This window comes from Aspergillus aculeatus, assembly GCF_001890905.1.
Source record: "Aspergillus aculeatus ATCC 16872 unplaced genomic scaffold ASPACscaffold_22, whole genome shotgun sequence".
NCBI lineage: Eukaryota > Fungi > Ascomycota > Eurotiomycetes > Eurotiales > Aspergillaceae > Aspergillus > Aspergillus aculeatus.
The window spans coordinates 196086-217555 of record NW_017962997.1 but is presented as its reverse complement, the minus strand read 5'-3'; the positions used below and the strand labels follow the sequence as shown (position 1 = coordinate 217555).

At 55.2% G+C, this 21470-nt stretch overlaps 6 protein-coding genes across 6 annotated transcripts; 2 read left to right on the top strand and 4 right to left on the bottom strand.

The window, feature by feature from the left end:
* Positions 1 to 1809: 1809 nt before the first annotated feature.
* On the top strand, positions 1810 to 3710 carry ASPACDRAFT_36930 (uncharacterized protein; the record flags this gene model as incomplete). Its single annotated transcript, XM_020200262.1, has 9 exons — positions 1810 to 2056; positions 2103 to 2218; positions 2266 to 2332; positions 2391 to 2530; positions 2581 to 2854; positions 2911 to 3011; positions 3060 to 3249; positions 3299 to 3412; positions 3478 to 3710. The coding sequence occupies 9 exons, from the start codon at positions 1810 to 1812 to the stop codon at positions 3708 to 3710; spliced, it is 1482 nt and encodes a 493-aa protein (XP_020051414.1).
* A 965-nt stretch (positions 3711 to 4675) lies between these two features.
* On the bottom strand, positions 4676 to 6225 carry ASPACDRAFT_36872 (uncharacterized protein; the record flags this gene model as incomplete). The annotated part of the gene is made up of 5 exons (XM_020200256.1): positions 4676 to 4992; positions 5049 to 5509; positions 5571 to 5694; positions 5759 to 5885; positions 5953 to 6225. The coding sequence occupies 5 exons, from the start codon at positions 6223 to 6225 to the stop codon at positions 4676 to 4678; spliced, it is 1302 nt and encodes a 433-aa protein (XP_020051413.1).
* A 2333-nt stretch (positions 6226 to 8558) lies between these two features.
* Positions 8559 to 9816, bottom strand: ASPACDRAFT_48178 (uncharacterized protein; the record flags this gene model as incomplete). The annotated part of the gene is made up of 4 exons (XM_020202081.1): positions 8559 to 8642; positions 8710 to 8780; positions 8836 to 9390; positions 9534 to 9816. The coding sequence occupies 4 exons, from the start codon at positions 9814 to 9816 to the stop codon at positions 8559 to 8561; spliced, it is 993 nt and encodes a 330-aa protein (XP_020051412.1).
* A 1941-nt stretch (positions 9817 to 11757) lies between these two features.
* On the bottom strand, positions 11758 to 14645 carry ASPACDRAFT_36855 (putative endoglucanase; the record flags this gene model as incomplete). Its single annotated transcript, XM_020200254.1, has 8 exons — positions 11758 to 11950; positions 12041 to 13598; positions 13645 to 13698; positions 13747 to 13863; positions 13912 to 14035; positions 14087 to 14285; positions 14341 to 14485; positions 14543 to 14645. 8 exons carry the CDS (start codon positions 14643 to 14645, stop codon positions 11758 to 11760), a joined length of 2493 nt encoding a protein of 830 aa, XP_020051411.1.
* Positions 14646 to 15597: 952 nt separating this feature from the next.
* Positions 15598 to 17248, bottom strand: ASPACDRAFT_48176 (uncharacterized protein; the record flags this gene model as incomplete). The annotated part of the gene is made up of 4 exons (XM_020202080.1): positions 15598 to 16373; positions 16431 to 16733; positions 16790 to 16921; positions 16972 to 17248. 4 exons carry the CDS (start codon positions 17246 to 17248, stop codon positions 15598 to 15600), a joined length of 1488 nt encoding a protein of 495 aa, XP_020051410.1.
* Positions 17249 to 19197: 1949 nt separating this feature from the next.
* Positions 19198 to 21145, top strand: ASPACDRAFT_1876887 (glycosyltransferase family 2 protein; the record flags this gene model as incomplete). The annotated part of the gene is made up of 3 exons (XM_020198087.1): positions 19198 to 19408; positions 19461 to 20570; positions 20625 to 21145. The coding sequence occupies 3 exons, from the start codon at positions 19198 to 19200 to the stop codon at positions 21143 to 21145; spliced, it is 1842 nt and encodes a 613-aa protein (XP_020051409.1).
* Positions 21146 to 21470: the final 325 nt, after the last annotated feature.

Here is a 21470-nt window from a genome sequence, read left to right as displayed (position 1 = left end):
GGGATGTTGAGGCGGCTAGCAGAGGTTTGTGGAAGGGAAGATACTTCCATGTTGGACTCAACCCGAGGGAGGAGGATGTGGGGCAGCCAGGATATTTATCTAATCGTGTTCAAAGGTTTTGGTGGTGCCCATTCGGGAGCTCGGGGTGGTCGGAGAGAGGGGGAAGAGGATAAAAGGGACGGGGAGAAGGTTGTTGCGGTCAAACCTCTCACATTTGTTTTGAGATTCAGTGACCTCATTAGTACTAGGTGAAAGAGATCCTTAGGAACGGACAAGGGGATGGACCTATAGATTCAGCCAGGTGGGATGGATGGAGAGCGAACTAGGCTGGGATTGCCTTGTCCCGAGTCACCACTGCAGGCTGTGTGAGTGGAAGAAGCGGAGGAGACGGAAAAGTTTCAGACCAGAGACGTGTGCTGATTGGTCGCCTGCCGTTCGCGTCGGGTCACGCCTTTCCATTTCGATGCAGTGGGTGTTGTAGCTGCCTGTTTCCTCAGGCATCAAACCCCCTTCCCTCACCCATTTGTGACGTGTGCGACCGGCCATTTAGTCATCGCTTCATCTCACTCCCGCTCGAACAGGGATGCGGCTTTGATGCATGAAAAGATGAAATACCGAGTACGGAATACGGAGTACTCGAGAGAGTCATATCAAAGTACTCAGTAGGTTGAGCAGCCTCAAGTTATACCTACGTTTGTGTAGTAGACTACGTAAAGTACTGACTATTATGCTCACTAGTACAGTACGTAAGTACCGTAGCCCCCATCCTGTTCCTTTGGAGGCTGCCGTGGGCTTTTCTGCCCGTGATATCCGCTTCTTCGATCCAGGCAAGCTGGGCATGAAGTAACTTATTAGTACTCCATTATAACTACTCTCTCAAGTTCCCAGGATTGCCCTCCTGTCCCATGATCCTGTGTACTGTACAGCTGGCCACGCGCATCCTTAGGAATAATTTCCTGATTGGGCCCGGCTGCTATGACTCCTCAAATCTCATGATGCGCGGCTTGTCGATCTTTGCGACTTGGAGTGAGTGCCCAGTGGATAGGTAGGAACCTCAACAGGGCGGAATATCTCTGCCCCGGGGCCCGGAGTATCCAGCTCATGTACACACAAAGCCACTGACTAAGGTTTATGACCTTGTTATGCAGAGCTTTCCCGAGACCCTGTGATCTGCAAGGGCGATCCCTCCCTTCTGATACAATAACCGCCATCTCACCGCCACTGATTGGAACACGCCCCTGTCCATAGTTCAAACCACCAGCAATGTCTCTCAGCAAATAATTGGTGCTAGATGCAGAACCATCCAGAGCCTCAAATACCAGAAGATGACTTATGGCTGGAAGGGTGGTGCCGCTGCTGGTCACCATCCATCAACAAATGGCAGCAATGCGCTCAATCCGACTAGATGACCGACAGCACAAACACATTTTGCCTGCTGTATCGGCCAAGCAATGTTCTGATCCCGGCCTGCTTGTCATGAACATGTCACCTTAACCCATAGTTCATCAGGAGCTACAAGTATATCTACACCACAATCACCTCCAATAGTCCAACCACTTGCTCAAATTCCGGGTCTTACTGCTCGAGGGCACGGTACTGATTGCCAACAAATAGAGGTTCTGTCAGCCATCTGCGCCGCCCGCATTCCTCAGCAACCCTTGCGTAACGCTTGAGGAACGTTGCACCTCGTCAAGCAAGCAACCGCGCTGACCGCTAGGCGTTCCCCGTGAAAGCTTGGATCATTTGGGGAACACTACTCTCTTCGTGCCCATCTCTTTCGCCGTTCAGGCAAAGAGTCTGCTCGTGACAATGGAACAGAAGCCCCTGAGCTTTCACGTACCAAGCACCACATGTCGCGACACGAGGCAGAGACAAGAGACAGAGTGGGATCCCGTCAGCGAGCAGAGGCTTCTGCGCAAGATGGATTGGCATCTCATGCCTGTCCTGACCCTCCTCTATCTGTTTTGCTTTCTCGATCGAGGGAACATCGGCAATGCCAGGATTGAGGGTATGGAGGAGGACCTCCATCTAGTGGGTTCACAGTACAACTGGGCTCGTATGTGCTAACTCCCCGATCGCTCGGCGATAATCTAACGTTCTAGTCACGGTGTTCTTCTTCACGTATACGGTCTTTGAGCTTCCGTCCAATCTGATTTTGAAGAAGATCCGCCCGTCGATATGGATACCTACAATTATGGTAGCTTGGGGAGTTGTCATGGTTAGTCGCAACATGGCCACACAGCGTAGCTGTCTAACAGTCTGAAGACTTTGACGGGCGTCGTCTCAAGCTATCATGGGCTTCTTATCGCACGACTTTTTCTCGGGATCACTGGTATGACATTGTTTAGATTGAGCGGGGCTATGATGGATGTGTCCTAATATTCTTGTAGAAGCCGGGCTCTACCCTGGAGTAGCCTACTACATCACCATGTGGTATTCCCGTCACGAGGCACAGCTGCGCCAAGCGATATTCTTCAGCGCCGCAAGTTTTGCAGGTGCTTTTTCAGGGATTCTAGCTTTTGCGATCGGAGTATGTACCGCAATTTCACTGCCCTTGACTAGATTCTGATGAGCTGCAAGAAAATGGATGGCGTCGGAGGCTACTCTGGCTGGCGCTGGATCTTCATCATTGAGGGTATTGCTACGGTTGTCGTTGCGGTTGGGGCCTATTTTCTTCTGTACGACTACCCAGACACTGCCTCATTCCTTACAAACGAGGAGAGAGCCTGGATCCTGTATCGCCTGCAGTTGCAGTGGTCCGACAACGGAAATGTCGTGCCAGACACCATTGAGTTCAGGTGGAAGTATGTCTGGGATGCCGTGTGCGATTGGCAGGTCTATCTGGGGATTCTTAGTACGCAACATCTCATAGGCACCGTCATCCACCAGAATCTCCGCTGACTGTCACAGTCTACCTCGCCATGGTGTGTCCGTTGTACGGTATTTCCTTCTTCCTCCCTACGATCATCAAGGACCTCGGTTTCACATCCTCAGTGGCCCAGTTGTTGACTGTATGCTTCTTATCTCCGTTTTGATGTGATCTGAATCTCACTGCCTAGGTACCTCCCTACGTGGCTGCCGCTGTCGCCGCTATCGTGTCGGCTTGGTTCTCCGACCGCATGGGTCAGCGCTCCCCGCTGCTTCTGTTCCATCTCTGCTGCATCGTCTGTGGATTTCTAGTTTGCCTAGCGGGATCTTTGACATGGGTTCCGGGAGTGATCTACTTCGGAGTCTTCCTTGCAGTTCTCGGTACGAATCTCGTTCCTAGTCTACCTGCCTCATAACTAACGATTCAAAGGAATCTACCCTGCTATTCCAAACCTTGTTACCTGGCTCAGTACCAATCTCGCTGCCAGTCACAAACGCGCTGCCGGAATGGCCATGTATATTGGCATTGGCAACTTCGCAGGAGGTACGCTGACGCCCATTCTGCTACATGCAGCCCCATCATCTTCCAAGAGTACTAATGTGTTGCAGCAATGGCGTCGCACTTCTATCGCACACAAGACGCCCCTCGATATATTCTCGGTCATTCTCTTGAGTTGGGCTTCGCTCTGATGGGCGTGATCTGCGTGATCGGAATGAGGGTGGCCTATCAGCGGATCAATGCTCGACGAGTGGATAAGTTGGTCGCGCTGCGACCAGAGTATACGGTTGACGAGTTGAGAGCCATGGGGGATAAATCGCCGACCTTTCGGTACATGTTTTAGCTTAGCTCGGGGTAGTTGCGTGATGGTCATGAGACCAATCCCGGTGTGGCTTTGTTATCGATTTACTTGTACAAGGATCTTCCCCGTAGTACTTAGCGACCCCAATCTCATCCCGATCGAAACTGTCCTCATATAAATCTCACGTGATGCATCCGCCGAACTGTCTCAGCATGCGGCTCTCCTTCACAACTTCTTCTTGAATTATTGAACCCAGCCCATACACTGCTTGTCTTCAAGCATCTTTGTGAATTACCCTGCTTCAGGACTGGAATTTTATGTGCTCAACACATCCCAACTGTCCCAGAACACGGCTTCGACTAGCCAGTTCCTGTGCATGGGGCGAGATTCGACCTTCACAGAAGGATCCAATGGCGTTCAGAAGCATGTATCGAATCTCCAGAATCGAGACCGAGTCGTTACAAACCGAACAAGGAGATGAAGGGACAGAAAGGCGCTGAGCCACAGTCTCAAGAAAGTTTTGGGGACTTATGCTAGAGGAGACTGCAGTCACGGCGCCTCACTCTGGTTCAGTTATCATCTACACATCCCTGAATATGGTGGACCCCTCATTCCTGTCACCAACTAATATCAGATAATGGGTTTCATTCTTCCAGAGACGGATGGTAGCAAGCTTTAACCAGGCGTATCGCAGATACCATACTTGGTCACGATGCGGCTTGACAATCCTGAATCCGCCAAGTGATGGAAGAGCTCAGAAATCGACCATTGATACAGCGTTCAACTTCATTCTCCACTCTCCCCTAGAATCCGAACCCTCCACAGAGAGAGAAAGAGACTCAACCCCACGAAACCAGCCCAATCTGTCCGGATGTTGATACAATTATACCGACACTTGAAAAGCCAGAAAAGGCCACAACACAACATAGCCCATACCCCAGCCGCACAGACTGTCCAGCATCCTCAAGCTACCACTTCCAGCCAAGCACACAGCAAACCAAAACCACTCAAACAATCTCACACTCAATCAGGCTCTCCACCCCCCTCCTCGCGGTCCGGATCTTCACCACCCGCAGCCCGTCCACGGACTCCACCAGCGCCCGCCACTGGCTCTCCGTGCGCTCCGTCGACGAGAAGTCCGCCATCATGATGATATCCAGGCTCGTCGCCTCCCAGTACGCGTTCGTCCCGGGGATGACATTCTCGTTGATCAGGAGTTTACTGTGGCCCTTTAGCATGGCGGGGACGAGGTTCGCCAGGATGCGGCGGCAGTTGTCGTCGGTCCAGTCGTGCAGGATGGAGTGCATGTAGTATGCTCTTGCGCCTGTGCCGCTCATCGGCAATTGAAGTGCGGAAGGGGAACGGGGAGAATGGACGCACCCTTGACGACCTGCTCTTCGAAAAAATCATGCTCCATCAGCTCAATCTTCGGGTTCAGGTTTAGCTCGCGCGCTTGGGACACGACCTCGGGCAACTCCTGGACGATCAGTCGACCCGGCAGGTCGGGCCACTTGCGGTGGAACTCGGACAGGTCGTGGCCTATCCCGCCGGCGATGTCGACTAGTAGGATATCATCGGGGGTTACGGTGGCTTCCTGCACCAGGGTTTGCACGGGGTAGAACCCCAAGTCCATCCAGCTGGGCCGGCCTTGGTGATAGACAGACATGTGGTTGTTGAACTCGCTGGCGTGTTGGGGATGCTGCTTCAGGAAGTCGAAGAAGTGGAGGTTGGTGTCGAAGCCGCGCTGGAAGGCGCATTTGGTGCCGTCGTTCGGGAGCATGTAGTTGGTTGCTCTGAGGTGGGCGGGGAGGGCGAGCACACCTGCCGTAATGCACCCGGTCCTTTTTTTTGGAGAGGTAGACGTGAGAGGGGTTTTTAATTTGGTCGTCGGGGGTTACTTACATGCATGGGTAAGCGTCGCTGTAACGAGGCGATTGCATGGAGATGGAGAACCCGGTTCGGCGGTATTCGTCTGGCCCGGTCTCCTTGATGACGCCCATTGCGGCTAGATGTTTGAGGATGCGTGCTAGAGGGACCAGGACGAGATCAGCTCACGTCTATATCGATTATGGAACGGGCGCGGCTCATACCCAGCATCACCTGGCTGACCCCGGTCGCCGTTGCAAGCTCAGCTGCAGACTTGGGCCTGTCATCCCGCGACAGCGCCGTGAAAAGATCCAAGTCTACTCCTATCTCAATGGCCGCGTAAAGCGAGCTCTGAGACACGTCAACAAGAAAACAAGCGTCAAGCGCGACGGAGGAAGATTGTGCTGAAAACACATACCTGAGACCAGCAGTGTCGGACGATTGCCTCGCGCGGCGTCTCCAAGGCATACACCAGCGATCGGGCGGAATCCAGAATCTTGGTTCTTTCTAGCTCGTCATTCTCCGTGAGGTAAGCCTCGCCGTGCAGCGCGATTCTCTTCAGCAGTCCAGGTACCTCCTCCAGGTCGTTGGGAGCGATCGCGACATGGTTGTTGGTAAAAGCTTCTTCAGTGGGCGTTTTGATGTGGCCGTAGTTGTGGCCGTTCACCTTGCCATCAGCTGGACTTGTCATGTTGGCCGGTACTTCACGAAGACAAGATTGTGACGGCGGCACAAGATTGAGACCGCAAGGGGGTGAAATGAAGCAAAGCTCAAGCAGCGCAAATTCAGTCCTAATATAATGGAGGACCATCCTGGCTTGCGCCAGTAGCGCTTGACCCGGCAAGTCGTAGACGCCATGCGAGCAAATGAGTTTTTGTACCCCCCGAGGTGTGCCAGCAAAATCCATGAAGCAATATGATGGGCTATCAGAGACGGAGCTAGGGTGTCGCACAAGTACGGGGGAGATGTGGAGATGACAGCGCCATGGTTCGGCAGGAGTAGAGAACAGGATATCCTTGACATGTGCGCTTCCGTCTCCCCGGAAAACAACACAATGCCCGAGACTGTGGACTCGTGTTACGCCTATAATCACATGATTATGTCAGTCTTTGGACTTGCATACCTTGCTATCATTGACTCAGATGGCCTGTAAATTATGTCTTGCTCTGTCACGACCATCCGGCAGTAAGAGATCTGTTGCTTGCTCCCCAGTCTTCCTAGCGAACTTGCTAATTTTCTCTCACTCCACAGACACCCATGAAATGTCTGCCCCGGACAGGGACTGATCGGTTCCCTGCCGTCTCCTAACACGTTCCACCGGGCTTTTTCAACACTGGATGTTTTCAGGTACAGCCTATCCACGCGGCAATGAAATTCCATCGTGACTGCAGTCCTTCCTACCAGGATTCCGATGAGGGGGGCCAAGAATTTAGCAAACAATCTGGCGACGAGTTGAAGGTAAACACCACACGAACAAGGACAGAAGCTGGGTGGAGTCTCGGCTCCACAAGGCGAGCTGTCATTCGGCTCAACGGCAGTTTAATTAACCCAATCCCGCAAGCTGCCGTTCGCACCCCTGTCATGTCATATCCTTTGGTCTCATGCTATTGAAGGCTTACTGACTCGTACTTCGCCTTACCTTAAACAGCTGCCTTAGCGCTTGCTGAACCATGCTTGGTGCCGGAGCCACTTCTCGACTTGGGGTGGTCCAACGTCGCTTGTCGATGCCGGCACGGGGGATCATCGGGCTCTGTGGCAGACCGGCCTTGTCGCGGAGGGCAAAGCTACCTGCAAGACTGTGTGGATGTTGATTGACTACGCCATCTTTACTGGAGGTGTGCCACTTGCCCCAAGGATTTCGATCGAGAAGAAGCTAAAGGAAACGCATAGCTCTATCCGGATTTGTCGATCTCGTCCTCATGATCTATTCCAGCACCGGATGAAGCTTCATATGTCGCTGCGTAAACGCCTGGCGCTATGCGTAGCATTAGGCCTCGGCTCGGTGTATGTTCGGCATTAGTTCGCTGTATACATGAACTGACCGCGATGCTCGTTCCACGGCAATGGCTAACATCAAATGCACGCGGTTGAAAGGTCTGGCTGACCAAGAAGCCTACACGTGTGCGCTTCCTTCCTCTCCTGCAGTGCGCGAAACCAACGATCAACAGACGGAACAGCGGACCTGATCATCTGGACCAAGTTGTTCCTCCGGTTCATTACCACCGACGAATCAATCCTAACCAGAGACAAAGTATCGAGTCTAATATAGTGATCATCGCCTTGTATCCCCACGCTTCAGCCGTTGCTTGAATTTATGCTTGGTAATCGCACGGCGAGCTCGTACAACAACAGTTGCAACCGGTACAAGGGGTCCAATTTGCCGGAGTCTTCCCACGGGAGCCATGGCAGGAGCTCAAGATTAAGGAAGATAGATTTTGCTGTTTCAACCGTCGAGAGCCAGGAGAATATCCTCCCTGGTGCGGCGGGGGAGCAGGGAGGAGAGAGGGGTCAAATGCTGGGGATGATTCGGCGGACGGATGCCGTGACCGTTGAGTATGAGCACATGGGAAAGGGGGAAGCTGTGGTCGTGCAGTCGCCGGCTGTCTGGTAGTTTTTGCATGCATTAGCACACAACAAGAGGATCTTTCCCATACACCGACTCTTCCCAAGCTCAGAAAGGATTACAACTGGCCTGCACCAGCCCCACCTTAAGGACTACAAACCTGCTGACTAGGCGAGCCAGTCAAAACAACCGACCCTTGGACTGTTTCCGACCAGCATAGTCATCAAACCTGCACAAAGCCACTGAACTCAACCCCAACAAGAAACCGTACAAAACCCCCCTTAACAGAGGCGTACGCAGAAAGCAACCCCTGAAATTCGAAGTCCAGCAACCAGTGCTGTACACATATCATTATTCAAGCGAACCCAAAAAGAGGCTCGCCAAGCATTCCAGAAATCGAACACGCTAATAGACACCACACATATCAATACTGTACAATGATGCGCAAGCCATTTGTCTCCTCACGACTTGGCCCTAGGATCCTTCCACAGGGGATCCACGAAATACACGAGCCCATGCGCCACCGAGGCCGCCAGCGGACCGACCTGAGTATTGTCAGCAGTGTTCATTACAGCCCAAGCCAGAAAGGGGGGGAGTAAGGCCAAAACTCACCCAATGAATCCAATGGTACCCCGGGAACTCGGAGGCGACATATGCCCCGAAACACCGTGCCGGGTTGACACCTATCACTCGCATTAGCCTTGACCTGAACCCCATCACAAAGATAAGGATACATACTGGCCCCAATATACCCCACCCGCGTAAACGAAGTCCCCCACGTGATCACACCGACCACCACACCGACCAACCACGGCCCGACCGCGGGCCCAAACACCTTGGCCTGGCGCGGATCCAACGCCACCCCGAAACACAGCCACACGATGATCAAACACGCGAAGAACTCGATCACCAGCCCGCTGGTGACCGGCACCTGGGTCGTGTCGATGTAGCACCCGCCGACCGTGATGTTGCGGTCGCCGAAGGCGGCGTGCAGCGCGAACCCGGCGAGCGCGCCGCCCAGCGTCTGGCCGAGGATGTAGAGCACGGCGCGGGGGAAGGAGATGATGCGGGCGAAGAAGGTGGCGAGCGTGATGAGGGGGTTGATGTGGCCGCCCGAGCTGGGGGAGAAGGTGTAGATGAGCAGGGGCGTGAGGAGGAGGTTGGTCAGGCCGCCGAAGGTCGGGGAGAAGAAGGTGACCGTCCCGTAGACGCCGGAGGCTGCCGTCGAGGCGGTCATGGCCGCGTACGGGTGCGTGGTGACCCAGGCGGAGATGAAGGTGTTGAGCATGCTGGCTTTTTCGGGGCATTAGCTTCTTGCTGCTTTAACGCCCGATTTGAGTTTACGGTATAGTATGGTGTTGGGGGCACGGGGCACGGCACGGGCGATACCCCGTTGTCTGCCCTATGACGAGACGGCCGGGGAAAGGCGAACTCACCAACACACTCCAGCATGGCGAACTTCCACAGATCCGGCGACAGGAATCCCCGCGGATCGAAGATCTCCTGCGCGTTCATGCACGGCGCCGCGTCGGGCACCCGGTCCAGCTCCGCCAGGTTCTTGGGATCGCTGCGGTCCAGCACGAAGTCCTGGTTGCCGCCAATGCGGCCCGCGAAGGGCGAATTGGCCGGTTCGAGACCATGCTCCCGCAGATGGTGCGGCGTCGCGGGTGGCATCACCGTCTCCTCTTGCTCGTACTCGGGGAGATAGGGCACCGCCATGTGAGGCAGACTGGCAGAGATAGCAGAGATAGCCAGAGATAGCCAGAGATACAAGGGGAGGATGTGTCAAAGGTCAGAGATAGAAGAGATAAGGTCCGCTGGGAGAGGAAAGGCAAAGCTTAAGCTTAAGGGGGGGTAGTAGTTACGGGTAGTAAAACTCGCTTAGATGGCCCCCCATCGCATCCGTAATGCTATCATCATCACCTCCCAACCCGATCTCGGTGACCTGCAGGATCAAGTGTATCGGGATGAAACGGAGCTGCACTGAAAGTGTGGAAAACGGGAAAACGGGATCCTTCGGCTCGGCTAACCGGCCCATCAGACCCCGGATTCATGTGGGGTTGGTGTCTGGAGGTTAGACTTTTTGCCGAGATAGAGAAGCTTTCTGGAATATGAATTGGTCACTGAGTGATGTCCGGGGTTTGCAGGCCAATCAGACACAAAACAAAGAAAGATAAAGTCTGGCCGATGCTCGGGTCGTTGATTACCCGCCGACTGGGCCACGTTGTTCGGTGCTTATACGTGGTCTGGATCTATTCCTGGCAATCTTTAGAGGCGGATGTGTGGAGTGTACAGTACAAACGCACCGGTCCCCTGCTGCTCGATCTTCATCTTTATGAAAACAACTACACACATCCTTCAGACCTAGTTACTCTCGATGACCATTCACCTTCCTACGCTCCAAGGGATACAAGTCGAGTACTGTACTGTCCAGAGTAAAAATGACAGCGGCACGGAAGCAACGGCAACAGCAGCAGTGCGCAGTAGAGTTTTCGCCCATCGCGATAGTGGAACCCTCCCCCCCGGTACCCGTACAGTAAACCCGCCTTGGCAAGGATATGCCACCTGTTTTTCCGCCAGTGTGTCTCCTTCCGCCCTGCAAGTAAAATCCCAGATCCAGGTACTAGGTTCCTGGCTAACGGTTTTTGGGAGTGGCATGTTCCCAAACCCCTGGACATGAACCCCATCAGACAATCCTGGGTTCCGGGTTTTGCCTATCAGACCCCCCAAAATTGGAAAATCGAATCGCGTACTGGGTTTCGGAATTCGGCAGCCCAACCCAGCTCAGCTCGGCTTGCATTACCTCTATTGGTTGGTGGTCGCATGCTTTTATCTTCTTATACTCATAGATAAAGATTCGGATACAGGACAGGGATTCTGTAGAGTATGAGTATATATGCATGAGATTGTGGTTGCAGGGGTTTTGTCTTGTAGAGCTCTAGCTCATAGCTCTAGCTCATAGCTCTACTTCTATAAGCTAGATGACTTGCCATGGCATATCTTGCTGGTAGTCATACAGTACATCCAGTGTCTCTTGTCTCAACATTCATGAGATATGAGGGATCCTTGAAGGTGTTGTAATCTCAACTCGTGAATATATAATCTCCCACGGTATCCTGATGATGACAATGACATGCCGGATGGGGAAAAATTCCTACAAAAGAAGTGTGTGTTGAGAATATTCAGGATGTTTACAAAAACACTACGCTGCACTTGTCATAAGTACGAGAATACCCATTCCACCTGGCAGATTCAGTCCGGCGAGGAATATCAACTTCAATGATGCGAGCGGCCGTGTCACAGCAAGATTATACTCAACCATGCACACAATATTCAAGTACCGACAGCACAGCAGAGTTACGACCGGGCCACCACGCCACAATCGCTTGGAACATACTTATTCCGGCCCCGGAGCCGCGGCCTCGGTTCAGTCTACGCCGTCTCCGCCGACCACCGACCACTCCCTAAATCCGAGATACGCAGAAGCACTCAATTACAAGATCATATTATGAAACAACACATTCACTAAACCAAGTGCAGAGATAACACTTTACAACGTCAGTTACCGACCAAAATAAATCAAGGCACGAATCTCCTCCATCACGTTTCCTTCCCCGTCATCATGATGGAACACCTTCACCCTCAGTTAGCAATCATCACCTAGCTTGACACAACAGACTTACATTGAGAATAAAAGTCATTCGAGTAGGTGCACTTGTACCCGCTCACGCAGACGGTCGCTCCCGTCCAGCCGCTGCCGCCGCACTGCGCGTACGCGGAGGCCGTCGCGGTGCTGCCGCTCGACGTGGTTGTTGTGGTGCTGGTAGTCTTGGTTGTCGTTGTGGTGGTTGAGCTGGCCTTCGAAGTCGTGCTGGAAGAGCTAGTCGTGGTCTTCACGGTCGTGCTGGAAGAAGTGGTCGAGGCGCTGGTGGTGGTCTTCAACGTCGTCGACACCGTCGTCGAGGTCTTGGAGGTTGTCGCTGTCGCCGTCGCCGTCGCCGTGGCGGCCGGCAGGCTCCCGCTGGGATTGCCGTAGAAAATGCCGCGGCCGTTGGTGCCCACGAACACGCGGCCGTAGGTCTGCAGATCGCCGTTCACCACGTTGGCGGACGCAGAGCCGAACCCGTGCGAAGCATCCGAGATCAGCTGCCAGTTGGTGCCCGCGTCCTCGCTCTTGAACAGCCCCGCGGCACCGTCGATGGTGAAGAACCCATAGATCACGACGTAGCTGCTCGTGGAGGACGCCTTGCCAAACCCAAAGCTCCAGCCCGCCGTGACGCCGCTGCCAATCTGCGTGAATGTGCTACCGTAATCCGTGGAATGCCAGAAGCCCTTGTCGGTCGACGCCCAGACATCTCCGGCGATGGAGGGGTGCGCACGGATGGCGTTGACGGTTGTGCTGGACCCCAGGGTCACGGTCTTGGTGAAGGAGGTCGCCGTGTTCTTTGACACGTAGATCGCGCCCGCGGATCCACCATAGAAGACCGTGTTGTTGGACTTGTCGGAGGCAATGACCGCCCCGGACGGGAGAGAGGAGACCGCGGTCAAGGTGCCCTGCGACTTCGACACCAACGCGCCCGAGGTGCTGGACATGAGAAGCACCGTGTCTCCATCGGCGGACAGAGCCACCGCTCCGGTGCCGGTGCTGGTAGAGGCGGCGTAGTCTGCATACCAAGTCGAGCCAAAGTTCGACGACAGGGCGAGAGTCGGGTAGTCGTCGCTAGCTCCGGACCGGACGATGTTGGAGGGCTTGTTGCCGGCGTAGTCGATTCCGTTGGTCGTGCCGTAGGTCGGCGTGTGGAACGCTTGGTTTGGCGCTGCGTCCAGATCCGCGTGGTAGAACCCACCGTCGTCGCCAACAGCGGACAGCAGCGCCGGTCCTCCGGGCGGCGTGATCAGTCCAAGCACTGCCATCTCCTCAATACCGACCGCCAGGGACTTGACGGTCACATTGTGCTTCGAGTCCCAATTCGTCAGGTCGTGTCCGCCATATACTGTCAGACCCGTACCATAGAGCCAGTGGTTGGAGTCAAACGGATCAATAGCAAGGGCTTCAACCATCCACCCGACACGAACAGGGAACTGGTCGGTCGAAGTCGTGTCCTGGATCCAGGGGGCGTTGCTGATATCATAGCTATAGTAGTAATTGATGCTCGGATAACCGTTCCACTCCCAAATAGGGGACCAGGTTGCTCCAGAGTCAGTGCTACGCCAGATGAGCTCATCCGGCCACCAGCAGTTGAGTGCCGCCACCATCAAGGTGCCAGGAACTTGGAGGTCAACTGACAGCCCACCGTAACCGTAGTAGGTACTCGCAAGGGAGGTGGGACTAATATCCGTCCACACTCCGCTGGTGATGTTGTACTTGTGGACCGTGCCGTTTGTGCCATCGTAAGGACCAGCGCCATTGGCGTAGGAGATGTACAGCGTCTTCTCCGCAGGGGACAAGACCCCCTTGTGCGGGAGGAAGCCGTACTGAGGCTCTCCGGACACCCAAGCCCCTGGAGAGTCAGCGCTGCTTTCAGTTGCGGGCTGATTCAGACTCACAAGTAGCACCCGCATCCTCCGACTTGAAAACCGACTTGCCAGCATCCGCAACGCCTATCGACACATTAGAAGATGGTTCCGCTTTTGCGAGGAGTTACCCACCGACGAAAATCCTCGGTGTCGCAGACCCCGAGCTACCAGAGGTCGAATCAAAAGTCACCCAAGCAATACCCACGGGGTCCGAGGTATAGGTCGAGCTCGAATCCTGGAAATACGTTCCTGCACACACTTAGCCAAGCCCTACTCACCAGCACCGAAGAATCATACCAGTCCAGGTGAAGGAAGTGACATTTGACCAGGTCGCTCCATAGTCCGTACTCTTCCACAAGCCGTGCCCACTCCGCGCTCCAAAGTAGAGAATGCTATTCTTGTTCGGGTCGACCGCCAATCTCTGCATTGCATCAGCTTTCCACTCAACTCCAGGAAGGGGAACGCAACCTACCTCACCCATGCCGCGACCAGGCATATTCCCGCCAACCTTGAATGGCAGCTTCGTCTCAGTCCAGGTATCACCCTGGTCCGTCGAGCGCAGGATCGATCCCACATTGGGGTCCCATTCGTTGGTATACATGCCCACCGCCACGTACAGACGGTCAGTGTCAACGGGATCTGTGGCAAGGGCATCGATGCCCCAGTCATGCCTGAGCTTGTCAGCCAACCTACCCATACCGTTGCCGGGGAAGCAGGGCAGCCCACCAGGTATCATTTCCCACCCAATCCATCAACGGGGTCCACGTGTCGTCCGAGTTCAGACGGTACGCGCCTCCGATATCCGTGCGCGCGTACGCCACTCCTTTGGCGGAGGGATTGAAGACGATACCGGGAGTGAAACCTCCTCCGCCTGTTTGCTTTGCAGTCAGCAATCTTGCTTCCAATGTAGGAGATCAGACAGACGCACCACCCGTGACGACGTTCTTCCACGTGTAGGCCTGCGACGCCGCAGCGTCTGCAACCTTGCCCAGGAGGGCTGCGCATAGCAAGGCCAGGCTTGATCGGGCCATGGTGCTGAAGTTGGTGGTTGATGGTTCAAGCTAGGTTGATCGACGGAGAGAGGTGGGTGCGCCCCAGGTCCTATTTAAGTCACCCTCCCCATGACGGCAGGAACCTGGTGTGTAGACAATCCAATACTTGTTCTTGGCTTAAGTCAGGTTTAATTTCCGGTCATGCCCTTCTCGGAGTATACCCCGCTTTGCTGCTCGACCTGATTGGTGTCTTGATGGCAATCAGTGATATGATCCATCGCGCAGATGCAGTATGGGCAACAGAGGTAGCTGTAAGGCAAGTTGGCTTTAATTAGCCTGTCAGCTAATTACAGGCACGGACGATCGTGTGACACGCACCTTGGCAGCGGAAGGCGTCCGAAATGGGCCAAGAAGTAAAGAAACGGATTGTCCACGGACGTTCCTCCGTCGAAGCCTCGTTCGCACTCCCCTGTTGATCAGGGGTAATATGGATAAATCCCAGGCGGAGATGCCAGGACGCTAAGGCAGGCTATCACTTGCAGGATGGTGTTCACTCCTTCATGCAGGGGATGGGGTCTTGGAGGAGCGATGAAGAACAGGTAATAGGTTGAAGAAGTACTCCGGAGTAGAGATGAGGGGAAGGTGAAGAAAAGACACACTTCTGTCTGCGATCCCTGCTAGTTAGTCAGTGCTAATTAGTCCCTCCACGTGCCGCTGCCGCACGGGTACCTGAACATTCAGGGTGTCACCTGCCGGCCTCTGGTCTCTGCCTCATGACGCCATTCCTCTGCTCGCATCCACCCACCTCGATCTACCTCTATAATATAATCGGCCGTCGGACCGAGTCGCCATATTAACAGGAGAGCTGATCGGATGGGCAGTCCGTGCTTTATAGGGCACGGAGATATATTGGCAGGCTACGTCCATCACCACCACCCCCTTGACTCGAAGGCTAACGCGACCCTCCCAGACTTCCTCGACGCCTCACAGCTCAAACGAACTTGTTCGGGTCCACATGGAAGGTTCTCAGTGCCTCGGACACTCGAGTTCCCACAGCCCCAGCTTCCACCGCAGCATTCTGAATCCTCTCCTGACTGTCCCGCAACTCTTGCGCCACATCCTTCCATTCCACCCTTCGTTTTGCGATCGTCACCTCGGGAAATGAGGGGTCAATGTCCACCGGCACCAACCGACCGCCTTGCTTGCGAATCTCGCCGTTAACAATGACCGTATCCACGTCGCGCACAGACGAATGCAATACAATAGCCGCGACCGGATGCTTCTCCGCAGCGCAGATCATCCCCGGGCTCTCGCCGTCAAAAACCACCAGATCCGCAAGCTTCCCGACTTCAATCGATCCCAGATGATCTGCCATGCCGATCGCGCGGGCGCCTTGGATCGTCCCCAGCCGGAAGGCATCTTGCACGGACACATCCAACGAGCGCAGATACTTCTCCTGCGCGAGAAGCTTCTCATTCCGGCGAGCGCGCTCACTCTGCAACGCCAGGCGCATCTGGGTGACGATGTCGCCGGAATTGTTACTATGGCAGTCGATCCCGAGCGCGGTAATGTTCGTGCAGCCGTTCTGGAAGCAGACGGGGTTCCCGTGGCCCATCTGCAGTTCGGTGTCGGGGGTGGCGGAGATCCATGCTTTCGCTTGCGAGAGTTTCTCGATGTCGGTGGCTGAGAGGTTGTTGCCGTGCGAGAGAAGAATGTCGGGGCCCAAGAGGCCGTAGTCCTCGAGGGTGTCGACCAGGGATCCGTCGCCTATTGTACTTAGTGCCTGCATTCGGAGCCAAGATGGAAAGTTCGGGTTGAGCTTACTGAAATATCCACGCACATAGTGGGTGGTTATCACCTTCACTCCAGCTTTGCGGGCGCGGTCGTACAACGCGACGACCACCTCCTTCGGCAGCATGAACCCGTCAAAAGCCAGACCCAGCTGGACGCGCCCGTCGCCAAATGGCGCCGCTGCGGCCAGCTCCTCGAGTTGTTGGAGGACCCATTCATCGAGCAGGCTGGTGTTCATCTCGATTTCTGGCTTCCACTTCTTGACCGTCGAGGTAGGTGTGTAGCAGAAGATAGATCGGATGCCGGAGGACGCTGTCGCTGCTATCCCATTTACGGCTGTTGGGATTGTTAGTTACGACAGCGTGGTAAGCAGGGGGTATAGCAAGCCTTACAATGAGCGGGGGTGACGTTCATGTGAGCATGGTCCACCACGGTGGTAGTTCCTGCATCTAAGGCCTCGAGACAGCCTCCCAGCTCGCCCCAAAAGATATCCTCTGGTGTGAAGTTGACCTGTTGCAGGTTTCCTGGCGCTAATTCAGTATATGGTTCTCTGCAGAAGAGACATACTACCCACCCGTGGGCATGTACTCTATCAAGGTATGATCCGCATGGCGTCCCTTGAGCTGTGTCTGCCAGAGGTGGTGATGTGTATCGATGAACCCAGGGGAGATGATCTTCCCGGTGCAGTCGATGACTTGGGTGGATTCGGCAGGCGGGGCTATCTGGGGTGCGATCTGCGAGATCCTGGATCCTTCGATGAGCAGCGAGTGGTTGTGGCGGGGAACGACGTAGTCATTCTTGTCACCGGAGGGAACCAGAATCGTCGCATTCTGCAACAGGATTGATGACATTTCGTTGTTGTTTTGATCGGGTTGATATTCAACACAGTGTGACTTGAGACGAAGGTAGTGCAGTGCGTCTTTCCAAAGGTCGACTTGCTTTGATGCTGGTCTGGGCCTTAATCAACGCGTCAACCCTCTTTGTTATATTGTCAGGGTAAACATCTGATCGCCAGTCTAGATGGCCGGTGCATTGGTCAGCCTCGGAGCCAAGCTGAGCGAGAAACGCGATGCTGACGGGCGGTCCGCGGTGGGCCGACAGGAAGGAGTGGAGCGACGTCATGTGTGAGGGGAAGGCTTCACCTGCTGGGACGTATGATTGATAGCACCATGTTCTATAGACGATGCATGTAGACAAGGTGAGCATAGTGACAATATCGATGATGTAAATTCCAGCAAGATAACCATCACTTGGGCCGTAAGAAGGATAGATGTCACGATGGCCAAGTGCAGATTCCGACTATATATTCTTAATAGTAGCCCATGGACGCTGCCCGTGGCTCAAAAACAAAAAGGGCCATGATCAAGCACTCTAGACAAGGAGGACTGCAGTTGTATACTTGAGAAGCACTGCATATTCAAAGAATAGCTTATAAATAGTGCACATAACGAACATCCCAACGACATATCCCCAGATCTCCAAAAGCCAGTGCAAAGCAGCGCCAGATCTGCCGACATTGACCCGACGCGGAGAAGCCATTACCAGCGAGCCGCACCCTTATCCGCTGACTCAGGAATGACATAAAAAGATTTCAGCTTGCTCATTGGCCGAGATCAGTCACCTGACCGAAGACCCCCGAGTCCACCAGCAACAAAAGCGCTAATGCAAAGCGGGCTAGCAGTTTACGCGGGGGCAAATCATGGTGCAATGCTGCACATGCACCGTGCATCTTTTTTCAACAGTTGTTCACCGAATCGACCCCTAAGTATGGTTCTAATTGAGGAAATTCTTAGTAGAACAGCGGTGTCTGAGTAATCGGCTGATTAGCTCATCCTCCAGTGCAGCAACTATAGACAACAACCGATCCACACTCATAGCCTATAGACTACAGAGCACTCGTTGGCAGCCTGGAGGACTGCACCCCCCAGCCGGAAGCAACGGAAGACCCCAAGGCGCTAACATCGGGCCGGAGAATGACAGAACGGGTGAGAGGCGAGGCGGTCTGCAACCTGCAACCCGGAATAGGGGGTTTGTTGCTGTTGCTGTTGCTGCGGTGGCAAAGGTTGGCCTCTCGTCTAGCCACGTGTGGTTGTAATAGGGGTAAACCTGCTGCAGAGCCAGAGACTGAAGGCATCCATGGTGAGGATTTGTATTTGCATGTGTATGTGTACTGCACTATTCTCCATACTGAAGTAAGATCAGGAGTGGAAACCCTCCAGTTGGACGATCTCCCGAGGCATGAAGGAAGGGATAACTGATGAGAGGGTCATCACGATCAGACCCAGACCCATTCTAGAACTACTACTACCCCTACTATACCAAGCTAATTTAGCATCAAGACACAAAACCAACTCCCAACGCCCTCAACATAACCACAACCTTGGAATCCGAGGCGGTGAAGCCAGCGACCCGCCAGCCTGCCAATCGGCAACTCCCTCCCCGCATCCGTGCCCCCTGACTGTGCAAGTGAATGTTTACAGAATCGCCCCGATCCGGCAATAAGTGGATCATCGGAGGTGGTAAATTCTAGAACTAAAATGGCCCTCGAGCTGGCGGCGGCGCACAAAACCTCCTTGCGACGGCCAGGGTGTTCATCGCGATTTTTTTTTTCTTTTCTTCCTCTCTTCTCTAACATCGCTCGCGACTGACAATACTCTTCTCCATGACCACCATCCGCAGCTGAGGATTAAGTGGCACGCTGGTTCTGTCCGCAGAATCGGAGACTCACCCTCCAGAACAAGCAGATCGCAAAAGACCGCACGGCCGAATCTTCCTGCCAACCGACCCTCAGCGCAGCAAAATGTCGACTGGAGGCTACAACGTCCAGGAACTCCCCCCGGACCCAAGAATCCTGTCCGGCCTGAAATACCGCGGCTATCTGTACTATGTGGCGCAAACGGCGGTCTGGACGTTCCAGGCGTATTTCGTGCTGCGGCTGGTGTCGATCCTGACCTCGCCCGTGCAGACATGGCAGATGTGGGTGACGCTGGCCATCGAGGGGATGTTCGCGCGTGAGTGCACCCACCCATACCATCAGATCCGAACACCACTAACCAACTGCAGTGCTCTCGCGACAAGACCAGCTCCTGACCGTCGCATCGGGCCGCGCGCCGCCCAACTCACCGCGCAAGCGACTCCGTCTGCAAGGCGATGAGAACCTCCCCACCGTCGAAGTCCTGCTGCCCTGCTGCGGCGAGCCCGTCGAGGTGATCCTGGACACGATCCGCGCGGCGTGCACGCTGGACTACCCAGTGACCCAGTTCCGGGTGCGCGTGCTGGACGACGGCGGGTCGGCGGCGCTGCGCTCCGCGGTCACGGAGCTGCAACCCACCTGGCCGCACCTCTCGTACCACTCGCGCGGCCGGCAGACGGGGCAGGTGTTCGCGAAATCGGGCAACCTGAACTACGCGCTGCAGACGCTGCAAGAGAAGACGCAGCCGGAGTTCTGCGCGATCTTCGACGCCGACTCGATCGCGGCGCCGGAGTTCCTGCGCGCGACGCTGCCGCATCTCCTGGCGACGCCCGCGGCGGTCCTGGTCACCACGCGCCAGTACTTCTACAACCTGCCGCGCGGGGACCCGTTCTCGCAGTCGCGGCTGCACTTCTACACCTGCCAGAACACGGAGCTGGATCTGCAGGGGCGGGCGATCGACGCCGGGTCCGGGGCGCTGTTCCGGCGGCGCGCCATCGTCGACGCCGGCGGGTACCCGACCTACTCGTTCTCGGAGGACTGGCAGCTGTCGCTGGTGCTGCAGGGGTTGGGCCATGAGACGATCCAGGTGCAGGAGCCGCTGCAGTTCGGGCTCGTGCCGACCTCGCTGGCCGGCCACATCGCGCAGCAGAGCCGGTGGCACATCGGGCACACGCAGCAGAACCGCGTGCTGTTCGCCCCCACCAACGCGACCATGTCCCGCTCGATGCAGTGGGGGATCGTACTGAACGGGCTGGCCATCACGGGCCGGCTGGTCGCCTTGCTCGCGATTTTTGTGGCGGTGCCCACTCTCCTCCTCACCGCGCAGCCACTAATCCCCACCACCACCCACCTCAAACCCCAGCTCATTTTGGCAATAGTCCACGTCGCACTAAGCTGGCTCTTCGCAGCTCTGCAATCCGCGCACACAGACTTTCAAAGCGCCCCCTTCGCCCATTTGGAAAACACCTGGCTCGCCGGATGTAAGTCTCGCACGCTCCCCCAAACCAACCCCAAACCTAACCAAAAAAAAACAGCACACCTCCTCGCCCTCCTCCGCTTCCACCTAATCTCCGCCCGGCCGAAAAAAGGCTCCTTCGTCACCGGCAGCACAACCAACACCTCCAACCGCACCGCCGCCCCTACGTTCCTACAGAGCCTGCACTACAACCTTTGGGACAACGGCATCGGGTTCAGCGTGCTGCTCCTCTGCGTGACGATCGGCGCATTCACCCTCGCCCTGGGGCGGGGTGTCTCCGACCCCTCGACATCGATGGTTAAGGTCCTGCTCACGGGTGCGGCCTTCCCGCCAATGCTGCACATCACCTTCCTCGTGACCTGCAGCCTCCTCGAGCCGGTGGTGCATCTGCTCGCGCCGCCGGTGTTTCCAGACCGGAAGGCTGGGTTGGAGGTTTCGGGGCGTGGGGTGTGGCAGCCCACCGCGGAGGTGAGGGTGGCGTGCGTGCAGCAGCGGAAGTCGATGCGGGGGTTTGTGGGGATGATTGCGGTGGTGGTGGTCGGGTTGGGGGCGGTGGCGGTGGGGGTTTGGTGGTTGTAGACGAGACGACGATTGGATGAGGGTATAGGATGAGATTGGATATGGGAGGGGGGGGGACAGGTTGCGTAAGTGGGTGATTTTGGTTTCATTGGGTAATTTGGGAATACTGTTCAATAGGCAATCAATGATTCTCGGTTTTGGAGGGCTCTGATGGGAATGTTTGCGGGAGTGAGCTGTAGATTCGGGATGCGGGCGGGTGGACACTGTGATCTTGCAGCCTCGCTTTAAAGTCCGAGGATGAAGCATTGTGGAAACATGGTCAAGGCTGAGTGAGGATGAGGGTTTGCATGCTGGTTGCAAATTGCAGTACATGATTCATAATCGT